The sequence below is a fragment of the Lotus japonicus genome, chromosome 1 (assembly GCF_012489685.1).
Source record: "Lotus japonicus ecotype B-129 chromosome 1, LjGifu_v1.2".
NCBI lineage: Eukaryota > Viridiplantae > Streptophyta > Magnoliopsida > Fabales > Fabaceae > Lotus > Lotus japonicus.
The window spans coordinates 68,491,984-68,511,035 of record NC_080041.1 but is presented as its reverse complement, the minus strand read 5'-3'; the positions used below and the strand labels follow the sequence as shown (position 1 = coordinate 68,511,035).

General features: G+C 43.9%; 3 protein-coding genes across 3 annotated transcripts; 2 read left to right on the top strand and 1 right to left on the bottom strand.

The window, feature by feature from the left end:
- Nucleotides 1-89: 89 nt before the first annotated feature.
- On the top strand, nt 90-2,047 carry LOC130743800 (protein FAR1-RELATED SEQUENCE 6-like). The gene is made up of 3 exons (XM_057596028.1): nt 90-209; nt 288-1,471; nt 1,555-2,047. The coding sequence occupies exons 1-3, from the start codon at nt 90-92 to the stop codon at nt 2,045-2,047; spliced, it is 1,797 nt and encodes a 598-aa protein (XP_057452011.1).
- A 15-nt stretch (nt 2,048-2,062) lies between these two features.
- LOC130743794 (uncharacterized) lies at nt 2,063-3,049 on the top strand. Its single transcript, XM_057596022.1, has 2 exons — nt 2,063-2,635; nt 2,867-3,049. The coding sequence occupies exons 1-2, from the start codon at nt 2,063-2,065 to the stop codon at nt 3,047-3,049; spliced, it is 756 nt and encodes a 251-aa protein (XP_057452005.1).
- A 15,082-nt stretch (nt 3,050-18,131) lies between these two features.
- On the bottom strand, nt 18,132-19,052 carry LOC130743782 (uncharacterized). The gene has a single exon (XM_057596013.1). The coding sequence runs from the start codon at nt 19,050-19,052 to the stop codon at nt 18,132-18,134; it is 921 nt and encodes a 306-aa protein (XP_057451996.1).

Here is a 19,052-nt window from a genome sequence, read left to right as displayed (position 1 = left end):
GTGTGACGCGCTTGCAACGTGCGATTAAAACATTTCTGGCATGTTACAGAAACAGTAAACAATTTGCATATTTTCTTTTGCATTTCAGGATGAGTCTCCCTGAGTCATATGAAGTGAAAATGCCACAAGAAATGCAATTAACCAATGTAGAAGATATACATGATGTGCCAATTGCAGCGAACTACACAGAACAATTTACCACAGACAGGGTATTTTCATAACCAATGAGTGAGTTTATGTCAATAAGTTGAATTTATATGTGATGTATATGTGTTAATATTTTGTAGGTTTTTGCTACTCGGGAGGAGCTTTTGGATTGGGCTAAGAATGTAGGAAAGCAACATGGCTTTGTGATCATAATTAGAAGGTCTGATTGTGGGAGCAAGGGTCGTGGGAGTAAAGGCAGACAGGTGGCTACTTTGGTGTGTGAGCTGAGCGGAAAGTACAAACAATACAAGCCTGTGTTGGTGCGGAAGGGGACAGGAACCAAGAAATGTGATTGTCCGTTCAGGCTCAAGGCGAGATACACATCAGAAGATGGTTTGTGGAGGTTGACTGTAGTCCGTGGCGACCACAACCATCAGCCAGCCGAGACTTTAGTTGGCCATGCCTATGCCGGTCGCCTTACAAGTCAAGAAAAGGATATGGTTGCTCAAACGGTTGACAATAGAGTGAATCCAGGTAACATGTTGCTTGCATTGAAGGATGCCAACCCTCAAAATGTGACTACCATAAGGCAAGTGTACAATGAGCGGATGACACACATTAGGGCCAAAAGGGGACAATTGTCAGAGATGCAACACTTGATGAGGTTGTTGGAGGAAGACAGGTACACGCACTGGTCCAGAAATGAAGAGGGTTCCACGGTGATCCGGACCTTATTCTGGGCCCATCCAGTTTCCATCCAACTATTCAACCAATTTCCTACTGTTGTCTTGCTTGATAGCACGTACAAGACCAACAAGTATATGATACCATTGTTGGAGATGGTTGGCATGACATCAGTTGGATTCACATACACAATCGGTTTTGGCTACATGTGCAATGAACGTGATACCGAAGTTACATGGGCACTTGAAAAACTAAGGGGGTTGCTACTTAAAGAAGAGGACATGCCTAAAGTCATGGTTACTGACAAAGACACTGCTTTGATGAACGCAGTTACAACCACATTCCCTACAACAGCTCACTTGCTATGCCAATTCCATATTGCTAAGTGTGTAAAGGCAAAGTGCAAGCTCACTATCCAAGACAAGGAGATGTGGGATGATGTCGGGGACGCATGGAATAGAGTCATGTATGCCGAGTCAGCAGAGGAGTTTAATACAGGCATGAACTTCTTACGTTCACTTGTTGGGGAGCACTCTGGCCTCATGAATTACATTAAGGAAACTTGGTTGCCGTTTAAGCACAAGTTTTTGAAGTATGCGATTGACCATTACGTGCACATGGGTAACACAACTACTAACATGTACATTCTTAGACACTGACATTTCAATAAGTTTGCTACATTCATTAACTATATATTAATATGAACATTATAACTTTGTACAGGGTTGAAGGTGCCCACGCAAAACTGAAAGCGTGCATCAAAGATAGCAAGAGTGACATGTGTGCGGCTTGGGCAGCTATACATAGGTGCACACTTCTCCAGCATACAAGGATTAATGCTGCTTTTCAGGCAAGTATCTTCATCAGAGAGCATACGTTTAAGGATAAGTTGTACGACAACCTACGTGGTGTAGTCTCAAGATATGCCCTCATGTTGATCGCAAAGGAAAAAGCGCGCGTTGGAAAATGCTGCTGCACTATCAGGAGGACACACGACCTGCCTTGCTCATGTCGCCTTGGTATGATGAACACTATTCCATTGACAGCAGTGGACCAACATTGGAGGAGGCTTACATCAACATCTGCACCTGATGAATCCCAACCTGTTTTGGGATTGAGCATTGCGACAGAGTTAGAAGTCATTGCAAAGATGCTTGAAGAAGCTAATGTTTCAAGAAGACAAGCTATCAAAGAGAGGCTTCGGGAGATTGCATAGCCGGATCAGACTTCTATGTGTCCTCTTCCAAACAAGTTTCCTACAAGGGGTCGGCCCAATGAACCTAAGGGTTCTACCAGACGCATTCCTTGTTCTTGGGAGAATGTTGATGCAGTACTTGGGTCAAAGCAAGGTAGCAACTCATCAGCTCCAAAGGGCAAGGGGAGTAAGACCCGATCAACAAAATGGAAGAGCATTCCTTCCAATCAATCTGCACCTAAGAAGAGAAGCAAGAGGATAGCAAGCAAGTTAGATCCGCCAAAGCACCCGAAAGGCAAAGTTTACTCGGCCAACTACATCCATGAAGTGCCCAAATTCCTCCGTGAATATGTCATTGACATTCACAATGTTGAAGATGATGGCAATTGTGGATATAGATGCATTTCTTCCTTGATGGGTAAGGGAGAACAAAATTGGAAGCAGGTTCGAGAAGACATGATAAATGAGCTTACATTACGGCAATGTGTTTATCATGGTATGTATGGCACCGACAAACATTACGAAAAAGTACTACAAGACTTGCATCTTTCTCCAAATGAGTTTGCAACGGAGGAGAAGTGGTTATCTGTGCCGGATATGGGCCACATTGTTGCTACGATGTACCAGTTGTGTTCGTGACCTTGTCGAATCGGGGGGCGCCACCTACTTCCCTCTCACCGGTCCAGTGCTATATCCGTCAGAGCACCAGACTATATGTTTACTCCTTGTCAACAACAACCACTTGATGAAGGTACCGATCAATATTACATTTAGTATGAATTTGCCTTACATTACATGAACTTTATGAGATACTTAACAATATAATTGATCATTATGTAGGTGCTTATTTCAACTGACTTTCCTTTGCCAACAGTTAATCCACAATGGATTTATCATTGTACTGTTGAAGCTCGTGGTTGGCAGCTACCATACCTGGATTGCATGGCTCTATTCAACAAACTCTCCCGAGAGGCAAACATGCATAAGGTCGATGGAGGAATCATAAATCTCGCTGAAGATTAGTTTCCAAATTTTCATATTAGTTGTAATGTATCAATGAAAGATTATACTGTAAGAATTAACTTGAAGTTTATTAATGTATCAACGACAGATGTAATATAATCTTAGTTTCTGTTTCTGTTGTGTTAAAGTAGTTTATGTTTCTGTTGGAGTTCCTGTCTCTGTAAAGTTTCTGCAAAAACTCGCACTACGGAACTGCGTCCACCACGCACGCTCAGGGTGCGATGGTAACACATTTGAAAACAGCGACTCATATCACGCTCTTTGTAACTGCGCGACTAACGCACTTCACTAAGGGCGCATATGTGCCTCTCCTATGTATAGTCAGACACTGGGACATCAACTCTGACCCTAATTAATCGCACCTTCAACATGCGCCTGCAACGCATATTGAAGGAGCGTCTACGTCGCTCAGTGGGCAGGTGCAAGGGAAACGCACTACAAGGGTGCGTTCGAAAGAGGTACTTTCGGGTTTCAAAACTTTCCTTCGGTCTAAATAGGGGGGGGTCTGAATAACAATTTCCATATTCCAATTTCACAACAGGCTCTATCAACAATTGTAAGCGCTGCAAAAAGTAAAAATAACCATTTGCATAAACTCATCATATCCATTTTTATACATTGTGTAAATTGATTGAGAATGGACTAGTAAATCTTACAGTATGCAACATGCTTGTTTAGAATATCCCCAAATACACGAAAAGAGTTATTATATACAAATATGGCATCCGAATGATTTTTGTTCAATCGGTTCACTGTTGATCTAAGCCCTTCAGTGAATGGTCCCACCATCTGATTTACCGAGTTGACACAACTTCCTGCTAGAGCTAACCCCTAGATCTTTGACTAGGGGTACAACCAAGTGGTCCATTCCGACTAAAAAACTTCCTTAATCCGAAATTATATGGTGTCTGCAATAAATTATACTTGAAATCACTTTGATGTATAGTAAATTCAAATGCAACTTCAAACTCTTCAAATAAGGATAAGTTGAAGGAAATATGTGATAGACTGGCGATTTTATATGCACAATATAAAAGATAAGAAAGAAAAAATTTACCATAATCTTTTGTATATAGTTGTTAACAAGAAGGTTGTCAAATTCTTGGGTCGTATAATTGAGACTTGTGGTACAATTCCGGCATGAGATAGTTATTGATGCACCCAATTTTTTTTCAAGCCTGTCCATCCTTCTATGGTACAATTCCGGCATGAGATAGTTGTTTACCACCCAATTTCTGAATGTTGTATACAATATTGAGCCAAAGCGATTTCATGATGTTGTTGGGCATGAAATCAATGATATTGTTATATTGCAAGATCCTATGGGGAACACCTTCAATCTGTCAAGGGGAGTACATAATTGTGGTTGGTTTGTTTAACATCCGATCGGTTCACGAAATACAAAATACTTTGATGATGCACTTTATCTATCGTGGATGTTCTATCCAAGAACATAGAGATGAGGTACGGTACCCATAGTGAGAGGATGGTGATGTGATAATCTAGAGAGAGTAAGAGCGTAACCGCTTAGAGAGAGAAAGTAACTGAATTTCAAGTTTGTATTTCTCAAATGAGCTAAGAGTCCCTTACAATTGGTAACCGCTCCCTATTTATAGATTCGAGGGTTGGGCTTGGCGCCCTTAACTTCTCCTGATGGGCCAGTTAGGCCTCCTAGGAAAAGGCCCAACTCCCTGACTCGCACGTCGCCCCAGGCTGGCGTGCCTGAGCGAGGGACCCTAGGGTCTCGCCCAGTCCACAAGTCAACAAGACACCGAGCTCGAAGCATGAGAGCTGAGTGTGTCTTTTAAAGAAAAAGCAGATACAAGGCGACAATCACGAGTAAGTTACCTAAAGCTAAAACATAACGACTTAAAATAATTGCCAACACAGCTTGATAGCGAGAGCCTAAGACTAATTCTTTGATTTTCCCGGCGAATTCCTTTGATCCCATGAGTCCACAAGTTGGCTTGTGGGGCGACAGCGCTCGGATCCCTCGCCCCGTTCTAGCAATGATCACCGTGGACCACGATGAACCGACGCGTGTAAGCCCCATGTAACACATTAGGATAACACAAGGTCCAACGAATCTTTACAAAATCTTAACCGCTATCTCCAATATGTCCCTTCAAATCACAATAAAGTCTGTCAATTTGAATTTAAACCAATGAACTTCAGCGGTTGCAACTTTCACTTATTGTCGTTCTCGCTCCCCCAAAAACCGCGTCACGTTCTCCTAGTGTAATCATTCCACCTTACCACGATGGGACACGATTTCCCAACTGCTACCCACTTTAACTTTTAAATGCCCCTTGTTCCATCATTCACCACTTCTGAGATCCTTACATCCTGCCAAAAACTTTTACCCTAGCACCTTACCCTATCTTTACTCCATTCTTCTCCTTCGGCGATAATGACTTCCCCACGTCGTACTAAAAAATCTTCTCGATCCCGAAGCATGGCCCCTACGCCTCCGCCTCCAGTTGACCTTCCTCCCTGCGGAGGACTTCCCCTGGGCGAGGGGGAGATCACCGCTTTCTGGCGCCGGGTGTTTGCCACCCTCCCAGAGTCCGCGGATAAAACCCCCATCCAAAAGGCCATTTGCCAAACTTCTGAATTGTCCTCTGATGAGTCTGTTAGTGAGATGGCCCGCCAGGCTGATGGGTTTTGCTATGAGAAATCTCTTGAAGAGGTTCTTGTCACCGGGAGATGCCTATCGATTCGCCGGCCCTGGCAGCACCGTGCGGTCGATCATGGCGTGGAGAGACCCCACTTCTTTTATGTCTACGAATATATGTTCCTTGATCTATGAATCAAACTGCCTTTCTCCCCTTTTCTTCGCCAAGTTATGAGGGAAATCAAGGTGCCCCCCTGCCAACTACATCAGAACGCCTGGGCCTTCGTCTGTTGTTTTGAGATTCTCTGCGACGCCGTTGGTCTTGAACCAAAAACTGCCCACTTCTTTTACTTCTACGCCGTGGAGCCGAAGTCCTTAAAAACCAAAACCCCAGGGTGGGTTTCCCTGAAATCACGCACAGGCCGCCAGCGTCTCCACCCCTACCAGAGCAACGTCAAGATGGGACCCGGGCGCCGATACTTCCGTATAACCGCGCATCCTACTTATCCCGAGGCTTTCACCCTTCGGGACGGGACTGCCATGTTTCCCTTCTACTCGACCAAGAGCCCTCGCGATGTTCCGCCGCCGTCAGATGCGTCGCTGAGTGATGGAGATAAAATCATCCTTAACTTTCTCGCTGGGCTTCCAGTCCTTGAGTGCTCCCAATTGCTTGAGGCTGCTCGCAAGAACACCCTTGGTTCAATCCTGGGAGGAATGAATTTTACTAAAACCGAACTGGAGCGTGCCCTGGCCGCCGAAACCGTCGAATTTCCTCCCGTCTTCAACACCAACGGAAGTAAGAGGAAACGCACTGTCGCGGATGCCGACGCCGAGGCCACCGCCCCCTCCCCAAGGAAACGGGTACGCAAATCCGCATCAGTTGAGCCTGCGCCGCCTTCTCCTAAGGCTGGCGGGGCAATGCCACACACTGTAGTTCCTGGGTCTAGCGAACCCACGCTTGATGCTGTCTTTCCTCCGGAGACTGACGAGCCGGCGCCGGGTTCTACCATCAACACCACTCTTCCCTCTTTGGCGGAAGATTCCCACAAATCCAAAGAAGCTGACCTTGGCACAGACAGAGAAACTATAGCTGCCCCCGCTCTACTGAAGAAGAGGAAAAAGAGAACCAAGGGGGTCAAAATCACCAAACCATATGTTCCTCGCCAGGATGTGGCGGGCGAGGACATACCGGACCCCAAAAGCAGTGAGGCGGAAACCTCGCCCCTTCTTAAGGAGACTCCCCTTGGCCAAGGCGTCTCCGAGAACGCCGCTCCTGATCTTACTCAAACAGTATCCCCTTCTGGCCATGCATCCCAACAAGCTGAGGTAAGCTCTCCCAGGGGTTCCCCAACCCATGAAACGACTCGGAATGACAAGGATCAAGCTCCTGCTGTCTCGCCCTCCCTTCGCCCCTGTTCTACTGGCGTCGGTCATCCGAACGCTGTCGAGGAAGAAAACCCCCCTCCAAACCAGAAACCTACTCCCGTCGACTTCATGTTGTCTGATCCCTTCTTTGATAACATGAGAGGAGCTGAGAATTCCGACCTTGATGGCATGGCAGAAGAAGCCATCTCGAGCCTCCTGCGGGCGGGGTGTCTCTTTGCCCAGTTATCCCAGGATTCAGCCTTTGCGGCTGAAGTTAAAGAGCTCCGTGTTGGTCAATTCGCAAGTGTACGAATACCTCCGGGTTTTAAAATATCGAACCACAGGGATTGTGAGTGAGAATTGTTGATTTAAGCCTAAAGTTTGCAAGTTTCTAAAGCAATAAAATTCAGAAAATGGTTTTGGTTGTTTGTCACAAAAGTCTTGCAAAAGAGCAACGTTGAAAATGTTGTAAATAACAATTGATAGGAAATTGCCTTGGGTTGTTGATCATCTAATCCACTTTAGTCCACCTACCCTATGCATGTGATACCTTGATTTATCTCTTGTTGTTATAGCCTATGTACTTACTAGTTGATTCCTCACAAAAGTAATTCTCTCAAATTGAAAGTTAAGCCCAATTCCTTGTGTACTTAAACATTCATAAGAGGTTAATAAGCATGTATATTCAGGCCAACAAAACCCTACCATCACTCTATGCCTAGAAGCAAGTATAGAAGGATCTATTTCAATTCCTGTCCCTAAATCATAACAAACTTCCATTTGATTATAATCTAGCCTATAGCAAAGGTGCACCAAAGCTAAACATGCAAAATGGAAATGAAATACAAGATTAAATCAAGAACTCATGCATAGAGATAGGATTTAACAAACTAAAACTTCATAGAATCTCTTAACCCAAAGCAAAAAGGAAACTAGCCACTCATGGCTAGTGAATTCATGCAGAAAATGTAATGAAAACCTGAGAAAAATACAAGTAGGAAGCCATCCTACAGCCCCAAAGTTCTCCTCAGCTCTCAAACTTGATCCAAAATGAGCAAAATGCCTAAGTCTCCCAAAGAAATTGGCCTAAACCTTATTTATACACAAAAAATACGAGTTTGGGCGCTCAGGCGCCAATTCAGAGCGCCTGAGCGCCAATTGCATGCCCAAAACATGCTCTCTGGAGCTAATTGGCGCTAGGCGCCAATTCCAAGCGCCTGGGCGCCAATTCCAAAGGCTTCAGGAAATTGCACTAGCGCCAATTCCCAGCGCCTAGGCGCTCAAGCTCGCATGGAAAAGACTCTTTGGCTTCTGTAACTCCTCTTTCAATCCTCTTTAAGTCCTCCTTCAATTCCATGCTTCTTGGCCTTCTATTACCTTCAGTTTCTGCTCTCCAAACCTAGCCAACAAGTCAAGGAAGAATCTAGAAGCTCAAAGAGCTCATTAGCACAAGAGGTCCTTCATAAAACAAAAGAAAATCATGCAAGTCCTAAACTTAACTTAAAATGCAAGAAAACTCCCTATAAAACTACAAAATTACCAAAACAAAACAAAGACTCAAGAAAAGATAAAAATGCATGATAATGCATGAAACACTACATGAGACTCAACAAAAAGACTCAAAACAAACAAAGAAATGACCCTAAAAACATTACTAAAATAGGGTCATCACACCACTATACTCAACGACAGCTCGCCCTCGAGCGTAAATAACACTCGCTTGCCCTCAAGCGCAAGAAATGCTCCCAAACAAGTGCTCACAACAGTGAATACTTCACCAACAAAACAGGGGGACCAAGTAATCACAGCTAGTTCCAAGAGAAAGACCCGACAACCTACTTCATGCATCTTTTGAAAAGAGAAGAGTGTAGAGCCCATGCATGAGAAGCATTTAGATCTACAAATCCTAGGATGAGATATTAATTTAGTGCACTGACCACACAAGCAAGTTCATAGGTCCTGAATGTCATTCACTCAATAGCAACAAAGATCAAACATGCAAATATTCAAAGAGACTTTCAAAAGGGTTGAAACATTGGCTAGGTAAAACATGATGGTGGTTGGTCCCTAAGGGAAAACTAGGCTTTCAAGCACATTGAGTGTGGTCCTCTTCTAGTAACCACGGAGCTTTTCACAACAAACAATTTTCACAAGTCTCTTGCACCCTTTTTCCAAACTTTTTTTTTTCCTTCTTTTTTCCAACTCCAACTTTTATTTAGGAGTTCTTTTTTAACTTTTTATTTGGGGCAAGAGACTATTTCACAACTTTTTCAGCTCCATTCAACAATAACAAGGACCAACACTCCCCAATATTCCAACCAAACATCCGTCCCAAACTTTTGGCTACAAAAAGTTTCTCCAATTAAGCTCAAAAGGGACAACTAAGGGTAATGTTCAACCAACAAATTCAGAATCTCAAGAAATCCTACAAGTCTAACGAATAAAGCAAGAATCACAAGGTATGCTATGAGTGAAATTAACGCAGAACCAAGAATTGCAAGTGAGTCAGGATCCTCCGGAGAATTTCTATGGTGAAGGGTCAAAGATAGACCCTTAATAGACTCACCTCGACTCCTTTCTCAAGAAACACTCAGAAGACCGAAGTCTCCTCCTCTCTTCCCCAAACATGCAATCACTCATCCCCAAAAACAGCAACAAGTATTCACAAAAACATTTTCAAAAACAGCACAAGTAGGGAAGCAAAACTATAGCTAAAAGCATGTGAGTATAGGGAAGTAAAAGACCCAAAAACAAACACTCAAACAACAATGCATGATAAAAATAAAAACAAAATCTACAAATTGAAAAATATGCTAAAGATCCATGTCCTAAACTAAGAGTAGGAATACCTCAACATAGTCACTCCATGGGGTCATGGTCACCCTTTCCATCACCATAATCCGGATGAACACCGGCGTCATGCATCAAGCTCAAATCAATCATCCCCTGCTCCGAGGTATTGAAATCCATGGGGCCATTGTACCTGGGGTCTGATGTGCTACCTCCCCTCCAATGGAGGTCAAGATCCCTGTGTAAGCGATCTTGCCTCAAAAACATCCGCCCGAAAGCGGCCTCTATCCAAGATGGAGTAGGGTCAGCACGTGGTGGAGTAACCACCTCATTCACCACTTCAACATTTTCTTCTTCCTCCCCCTCTTCTGCTTCTTCTTCTTCATCTTCCTATTCCGCTGGCTCCTCAGGATCCTCTTCCTCTTCCTCCTCTTGAGGCATTCTTGCCGTCCATTCTTGATAAAGTTGAGTGATCCTCTCCTTACTGAGCAGAGGTGCAACAAGAAGCCTCTTCTCAATAACATGGACTGGCCTCCTAGCTCTGTCCCTCACTGCATGAATCAAAGAGCAAATCAAGTGAGGAAAGATGGGTCGATGCTTGTCTTTACTCCCGTTGTAGAGGGAATAAATCCGACTAGCAATGATGGTGGCCACGTCCATAGGATGGCCTCTCACAATGCAGTAGATGGCAACCATTGTAACCTTTCTAACTTCAGATTTGTTAGAGCTAGGAATGAGGGAATCCTGCAAAAGTTCAGCCCAAACTCTAGCCAGCGGTGTCATATCCTTCCTCCGCACAAAAATGATCTCATCATCAACTACTTCCCAGTCCCGCCCAGGCCTAACAATCACTCCCTTCATGTCTTCCAAGATCTCCGGTGACTTCTCCTCTAAGAGCTCATGATAGGTGGCCTTCTCGGGGAAAAGCTCCTTCTCTTGGTCCTCCGTGAGGAGACCAAGATGCCTGCGAATGACTACTGGATTGTAATCAATCACATCTCCCCTTAACCAAGATGAATTCACCGGTGGCCTGGACCTGTCCTCTTGATTGTCACTGTAGGTGTTCGCGTAGAACTCCCTAACCATGACCTCACAAGCAAACGGAATGGGGTTAACCCAATTCTTCCACCTCCTAATCTCCATGGCTTCTTGCATGCCCAAGAGGTCTCTTCTTCCCTCCCGATAAAGAACTCCCTGCTCCTTCACACACTCCTTGTGTGTTAGGTGAGATCGGTAAAACTCCTCCTTAATTGATGATAGGAAGCGGGAGCGATCAAAGCTCCGGGAGGTGGAGGAAGAAGCTGCAGCTCTTGTGTTGGTTCTTGATCTTTTTGCAGGCATCGGCAAAATTGTTAGCACATACACAAGCCACAAACGTTAGAGATGTTAGTTCAAAAATAAAAAGAAATGAAAGGAGAAACTTTGTACAAAAAATGAAAAATAGAACTACCTAGGAGCACCCAACAAGCCTCATAGTGATTTTGGCAAAGAGAAATAGACAACCACAGAAGCAATTGTCAAGAATCGACTAAAAGAACTCATTGAAGCATTCTAACAAACACATAGTAAGCAAAAACTAAACTATACTAAACCACAAAATCATAACTACCCAATTCTCACAAATTCACACACCCTTTCTAATTAAGCACAAAATCAACCCATTATGAAAAATACAACCCAAACCCAACTTGTATTAGCACAATTCACTCACCCAAACCCCAAAAGAAACATGCATTGCAAAACCCCTGAACTATGATGAAGGGAAGTGGAAGATGGAACTTACCTTGACTTGAGAGTGAGTGGGTGCAAGTGAGAGGAACTTGAAACAATGCAGAACTTGGAAGCAAATGGAAGAGCTAAAGTGTGTGCAAGTGAGAAATGAGAGGTAGAAATGGGGTATGGAGAGAGTGGGGTGCGTTTTTTATGAAAGAAATGAGAGTTAAGAGTGGGAAAATGAAAGGTTGGGTTTTAAAACCCAAAATGTGGCAAAAATACGAATAGGAGCGCTCGAGCGCTCGAGGGGAGCGCTCAGGCGCTCAACCCAGTTCCAGAGGCAGTGCCTCTATCACTAATTCATGGGCGCTTAGGCGCTCAGCCCAGTTTTTTCACAAAATTTTTTCCTTTTTTTTCTTTTTGAATTTAAACACCTAGAATACTCCAAAATTAAAAGATAGAAAAGAGCAAAAATAAAAAGAATGGGTTGTCTCCCATTTAGCCCTAGGTTATAGTCCTAGGTGGACTCTCCTTCCAATGGTGTTAGGAAGGAAATTCCTTACCATTGATCAATTCTTCATGAGTGCAAGGTAAAAACCTTGCACAAAACCTCTGGAGTAAATCCTCCCATGAGGTAATGTCAAAGAATGAGGGAAGAGTTTAATCTTCACTTCATCACTTGAAACACCCTCAATCTTAGCAAGGGAGCTCGCTTGGGTGAACTTCACCATGTGAGCATGTAAGTTCTCATACTTGGTCCCCCCATACTTGTTACCACTAACAAGCTTGATGAGAGCCGGATGGAACTCTTCAACTTTTTCATTTGCCTTGGGGGACTCTTCCGGAACTTTCGATTTGCTTCTAATCACATCACAAACAAAATTGTTATCATGGTTAGTCTCAATCATAGGATTAAAAACAGAAAACCGTACTTTTTCCTTACCAACACGGAGAATGAGGTGACCCTTGTCAACGTCAATCTTAGCTCTACCAGTAGCTAAGAAAGGTCGACCAAGAATGAGCGGAATCTTCTAATCCTCCTCCATATCAAGCACAACAAAATCCACAGGGAACACATACTTGTCTACCCTCACCATGACATCCTCCACAATCCCGTAAGGAGTCTTGAGGGATCGATCCGCCATTTGCAAGGATAGCATGGTTGGGGTAACCTCTCCTAGGTTCAGCCTCTCAAACATGGTAAGCGACATCAAATTGATGCTCGCTCCTAGATTGCACAAGGCTTCCACATCCGCCATGCCTTCAATTTCCACCGGAATTGTGAAACTTCCGGGGTCCCTCCTTTTCTTTGGCATCTTCCGCTGCAAAATGGCACTACATTCCTCTATCATCATCACCGTCTCATCTACTCCCTTCAACCTTCTTCTCTTATGCAAAATATCCTTCATAAACTTAGCATAAATAGGCATTTGTTCCAAAGCATCGGCGAACGGTATACTAATGTGGAGCTTTTTGAAAACATCAACAAATTTTGAAAACTTTTTATCTAAGCTCTTCTTAGCCAATGCTTTAGGGAACAGAACCTTTCTAGTTTCAGGAGTAAGATCAACTTCTTCTCTCACCTTAATAGGCACAACTACTTCTCCTCCCACTATCTCCTCTCTCTTTTCTCCCTCTGTTTTTTTCTACACTTCATTCATCACTCTCCCACTTCTAGTGGCTACAACAGAGGCATTTTCTTGCTTAGGATTGGGGATAGTGTCGGAGGGAAAATTACCTTGAGGTCTCTCGGCTATTTGCTTGGCCAGCTGGCCAAATTGATTCTCAAGATTCTTGATAGCCGCCACTTGATTCTTGTAATTATTCTCCGTCCGGTTGATGAAAGTTTCCACCAACTCTTCTAAGCTCTTCTTGGAACCACTACCTTCACCTTCTCCTCGCTCTTGAGGTTGTCTTGAGCTTTGGCCTTGGAAACCTTGGCTAGGAAATTGCCTTTGAAAGCCATTCCCTTGCCCATTATTACCTTGCCTCCAAGAAAAATTGGGGTGATTCCTCCATCCTGGATTGTAAGTATTTGAGAATGGGTCATTCCGAGCTTGACCCATGGCCTTCACTTCCTCCTCCGGTCTATTCTCTGTGCATTCTTCACTGTCATGTGGCCCTCCACAAGTCACACACTCCAATTTGGAAACTCGACCACCAATCTTGGTAGTCTTCATTTGATTTTGAATCTCATTCATTTGCTTGGAGAGTTGCTTGTTGGAGGCCATGAGCTGATCATAAGCCTCAACCTCTAGGACTCCTCTTCGGGCTTGGCGTTCATTACTTGAGTTCATGGCTCTTATAGCCATTTTTCCAATCAACTCGTACCCCACTTGTGGAAGTAAGGCATCGAACTCACCGCTTGAAGCCGCATCCAAGCCAAACCTCGAAGAGTATTGGAGACCATCATAGAACTTTGCTACTTGTTCAGCTTGGGTGAGGTTGTGTTGAGGAAACCTCCTCAAGAGCTTTTTGAACCTTTCCCAAGCTTCATAAAGATTCTCATCGGTGGATTGAGCAAAAGTCATGATGTCGTTCTTGAGCTTCCTCAAAAGGGCTCTTGGAACAAACCTTGTGGTGAATTTCTCAGCCAAGTCTTCCCAAGATGTGATGCTACCTTGGGGTTGTGAATTCAACCATTCTTCAGCAGTGTCCCTCAAGGAAAAAGGGAACAAACTCAAACGGATGGTGTCCGCTGAAACATTCTGAACTCGATAAGTGTTGCAATTGCAGATAAACCGCTCCATGTGTGCATGAGGATCTTCAAGAGCACCTCCACCATACTGATTTTGGCTCACCAAATTAATGAATGCCGGCCTCAGCTCAAAATTTCCCGTGCCATCGGGGGAAACTATGCTGCCCGGATAATCGTAACTCATGGCAGCCGAGGTGAGGTCTCTAAGAGAACGATTGGCATTCTCCGCTTCTTGCTCTTGAAGTCTTTGAGCAATAGCCTCATTCACTATTTCTTCAATGTGGGCTTGCAATTCCTCCTCCGTCATTTGGACAGCCATGGCGGCTATCTCAGCAGCTGTTTGCCGAGCTCGACGACGATGGAGAGTACGCTCTGGCTCCGGATCAAACACCAATGGATCCGTGCCAAGTCTACCGCGCATAAACTGAAATCACAAAAACAAAGAAAAGGTTAGTAATACCTATTCAATGTAATGTAAATAGTATAAACGAACAAACTCTTTAACTTAAACCGAAAACCACAAACAATCCCCGGCAACGGCGCCTAAAACTTGTTGGTCAATTCGCAAGTGTACGAATACCTCCGGGTTTTAAAATATCGAACCACAGGGATTGTGAGTGGGAATTGTTGATTTAAGCCTAAAGTTTGAAAGTTTCTAAAGCAATAAAATTCAGAAAATGGTTTTGGTTGTTTGTGACAAAAGTCTTGCGAAAGAGCAATGTTGAAAATGTTGTAAATAACAATTGATAGGAAATTGCCTTGGGTTGTTGATCATCTAATCCACTTTAGTCCACCTATCCTATGCATGTGACACATTGATTTATCTCTTGTTGTTATAGCCTATGTACTTACTAGTTGATTCCTCACAAAAGTAATTCTCTCAAACTGAAAGTTAAGCCTAATTCCTTGTGTACTTAAACATTCATAAGAGGTTAATAACATGTATATTCAGGCCAACAAAACCATACCCTCACTCTATGCCTAGAAGCAAGTATAGAAGGATCTATTTCAATTCATGTCCCAAAATCATAACAAACTTCCATTTGATTACAATCTAGCCTATAGCAAAGGTGCACCAAAGCTAAACATGCAAAATGTAAATGAAATACAAGATTAAATCAAGAACTCATGCATAGAGATAGGATTTAACAAACTAAAACTTCATAGAATCTCTTAACCCAAAGCAAAAAGGAAACTAGCCACTCATGGCTAGTGAATTCATGCAGAAAATGTAATGAAAACCTGAGAAAAATACAAGTTGGAAGCCTTCCTACAGCCCCAAAGTTCTCCTCAGCTCTCAAACTTGATCCAAAATGAGCAAAATGTCTAAGTCTTAGCAAGGGAGCTCTTTTTCCCTACCTTCCACTCGCCGCCCCCGCGCTGAAAACCATGTTGCTCCGTCATTTGCTCCGCCACCTTTTCCTTTCTTTCTTTCTGGCCCGTCCCCAAAAGAGTTGGCTTCCTGAATCTAGGCAATCCCCAGAACGTCGCGTCCTTCTGACTCCAACTGAAGAGGTCAAAATTGTCCTCTACCAGCTTTTCCAGGCGCCTTTCCTGATTGGTTGTGAGCCTGGGTTTGATTGCGAGCACACCTCTGTTGAACTTATACTCCTCCAAACCTGCTATTACATTCGCCCAACGCTCTTTCGCATGTGCATCCGTGAACTGTCCATCCCTTCCTGTCCTGTCCCCTGGCCTTCTTTGACCTTGGCTGTTCCTTAGCCTTTCTATCTTCCGATCGATCATCTGCTCTAGCCTTCCTGGTCCGTCCTCCCCCTGATCCTGCACGCCCGAACCATCCTGTTCGCCCCCCAAAAGCTCAATCTCGTGGCACCTGTGTCCCTCGCGCAGCCCTCTTTTTTCCATATAAACTAAGACAGTTGTTATAACACTCCCTTGCTCTCCTCTGATCAACCGCGATTTTTCCCACCTTTCCACAAATCAGAGGGTACTTCACCGCCAGGTGAGCTGTTGAAATCACCGCGCAAAGACGGTTGAGCGTGTTCCGTCCAATAATGACGTTGTAGGATGCCACGACCTGCAATACCAAATACCGTACACACAGAAGCTTGGCGTTTTCATCAACACCAAAAACTGTATCCAAATCCAAGTAACCGCGCACCCAAACCTGCTCTCCTGAAAAACCTACCAAAGTCCCAGTATATGGCATCAAGTCCTTGTCTGTCAAACCCAGCTGATCAAATGCATCACCGTAGATAATGTTCGCAGAACTTCCCTGGTCTAAAAGAACCCTTCGCACATTAAAGCTGTTGATTCTTACCATTACTACCATCGGATCGTCTTTATTTGTCTTGATTCCCTCAAAATCTGCTGATGATATCACGATATCTGGGTGATGAAAACCAAATGGGGCTTCAAACTCTCGTACTGACGTCACCGCCCTTACATGCCTTCGTCTCGCCGAAGGTGTGTCGCCACCTCCATCGATCGTGTTTATTGATGACCCGGGTTTATATGATGTTTTTAGGGTTTTTCTTTGTTAGTTTTGAGTCTTTTTCTTATGTCTCATGTAGTGTTTCATGCATTCTTATGCATTTTAACTTTTATTTGTGCATTTGCATTAGTTTAGTAATTTTGTAGTTTTATAAGGGTTTTAGTTGCATTTTAGTATAGTTTGAGTCTTTTGTTAATCGTCATTAGTTTTGAGTCCCTTGTGCAATTAAATGGTTGGTATTCTTGATATTTTTCCTTGAGCTTTGTTGAGAGTAATCAGGTCTGAAACTGAAGGAGAAGGAAGGTCAAGAAGCTTGGAGAATTGAATGGAGGCTTAAAGAGGAGTAAAGAGGAGTTAAAATGAAGATCAAAAGCCTTTTCAACGAGCTTTGAGCGCCTAGGCGCTAGTTTTTTTTTGCCAAGCTTTCTGAATTGGCGCCTAGGCGCTCTGAATTGGCGCCTAGGCGCCAATTACCTTCCAGGGGCCATATTTTAGTCATTTTCTTTTGTAATCTTTGATATCAATTCCATTTTTACATAAGTTCAGAGGTAGAGGATCATCTAGGAGAGTGAGAGAAGGCTTCCAAGCTTGTGTTCAAGGTTATTAGCCAAGCATGGCTCTTGTCATGCTTGGCTAATCTCTCTTCTTTACTTTGGTTTTCTTGTAAGACTTTTCCTTTTAAGTTATAATCTTAAGTTCTTTCCCACATGTTCTTCTTCTTTCCTTGAATCCCATATCCATGCTTTATGTTTCAAGTTAGAACATGTGCTAGCTTTATACTTTTCTATAATTACAACGGAAGTTTGTTATAGATTAGGGAACTGATTTGGGATTGCCCCTTCAATCTTGGCTACTAGGAATAGAGGAAGGGTTGGGGTTTGTTGGCCTGAACTTTATAATCTTTATGCTTCAAACAAATGTTTAAGTCACAAGGAATTGGGCTTATCTTTTGGTTTGAAAGAATTATCTATGCGAGGCATCGATAGGTAGTTGCTTAGGCTATAACATGAAGGAGAGATTCATGAGAACATGTGCTTAGAATGATGTGCTTGAATTGATTAGTTGAGCAAGAACCCAAAGTAAATCACTCTTTCTTTTCATTTTCTGTTTCATTTCTGAATTTATATTTTCTTTTTCCTTATTACTACTTCAAACTCGAGGCTTAAACCGAATCTATTCACTCACAATCCTTGTGGTTCGATATTTACAACCGGGTGGATTTCGTACACTTGCAGATATATCCAACATTTATCGTCCCAACTGGTGGCTCGAGATCTTTGTTGAAGGTCTCCTCCGCCCCCTTCTTCCTTGTTGCCAGCATTTCTTTCTTGTCAGAAGTCGGTGTACGACGGCGATCATCCCGCCTTCGATCATCTTGCTGGCGATCCCCTTTGTATCGATTCCCCTGTTGTCGTTCGCCGCGCCAACGATCACCGCGGTCGTTTAACTACGAGCGTCCCACCCAAATTAACCTTTCAATCTCGTTCTTTAAAGTGAAACAGTTTCCGGTGTCGTGACCCGCCGAGCGGTGGTACTCGCACCACTTTGTTTTGTCCACCGCCACTCGAGGCGGGTTGGTCTTCTTCTCACCCGCCTCGACCGCATGCGTCGCCTTGACCTCCCGAAGTAGTTCTGTCAAATGCGCGTTTAGACTCTTCCCCGACTCCACACGCCGGCGGGAGTCGGTCTGATGCCACGGGCGACGGCGCTCGAAGCTTTCCTTCCTAGGGTACAATGGTTCCTTCGCAGTCCTTTCCCCAGACTTTATCTTCTTATCTCGCCGCCTACCACCTTCTCCTTTCTCTTTACTTGGTTTTCCTTCCGACGATGCATCTCTCTGATCGCCCTCCTTTTCCGTTTTTGCACATTTTCGTTTGAAAGCATCATCCTCCTCGTCCAAAATGTAAGTGTTTGCCCGCGCGCGGATCTCCGCCATCGACCGAGCCGACTTTGGGCTCAACTTACTGTTCAGCTTTCCTGGTTGTAACCTGTTCTTGAAAGCACGCGCACAAGCATGCAGTTCTGATTCCTCAATTTTAACAGACGCCACACTGGATCGTTTCACGTATTGCTTCAGAGTTTCCCCGTATGATTGGCGCACATTGTATAAGTCCTCTATCGTAGCCTGCTTGCTCTTGCTCGCGGAAAACTGAACAAGGAACTTTGACGAGAAATCGCGGAAGTTCGTGATAGATCCACGAAGCAAGGTCGTGAACCACGCCATCGCTGTGCCTTTGAAAGTTGACGGGAACATTCTGCATTTCACCGCGTCAGAAGCTGCACTTATCACCATCTTCGTGTTGAAATACAGCAGGTGCTCCTTGGGATCGGCCTTGCCACTATATGCTTTTAGAACGAGGTTCTTCAT

Bases quoted from the DNA above. Each gene is read 5' to 3' on its own strand.
- LOC130743794 (XM_057596022.1), top strand. From the start codon at position 2,063: ATGTGTCCTCTTCCAAACAAGTTTCCTACAAGGGGTCGGCCCAATGAA. The intron at 2,636-2,866 runs GTTGCTACGATG...ATCATTATGTAG, and splicing joins TGCCGGATATGGGCCACATT to GTGCTTATTTCAACTGACTT.
- LOC130743800 (XM_057596028.1), top strand. From the start codon at position 90: ATGAGTCTCCCTGAGTCATATGAAGTGAAAATGCCACAAGAAATGCAA. The intron at 210-287 runs GTATTTTCATAA...AATATTTTGTAG, and splicing joins AACAATTTACCACAGACAGG to GTTTTTGCTACTCGGGAGGA. The intron at 1,472-1,554 runs GTACATTCTTAG...AACTTTGTACAG, and splicing joins GGTAACACAACTACTAACAT to GGTTGAAGGTGCCCACGCAA.
- LOC130743782 (XM_057596013.1), bottom strand. From the start codon at position 19,052: ATGAAGAACCTCGTTCTAAAAGCATATAGTGGCAAGGCCGATCCCAAG.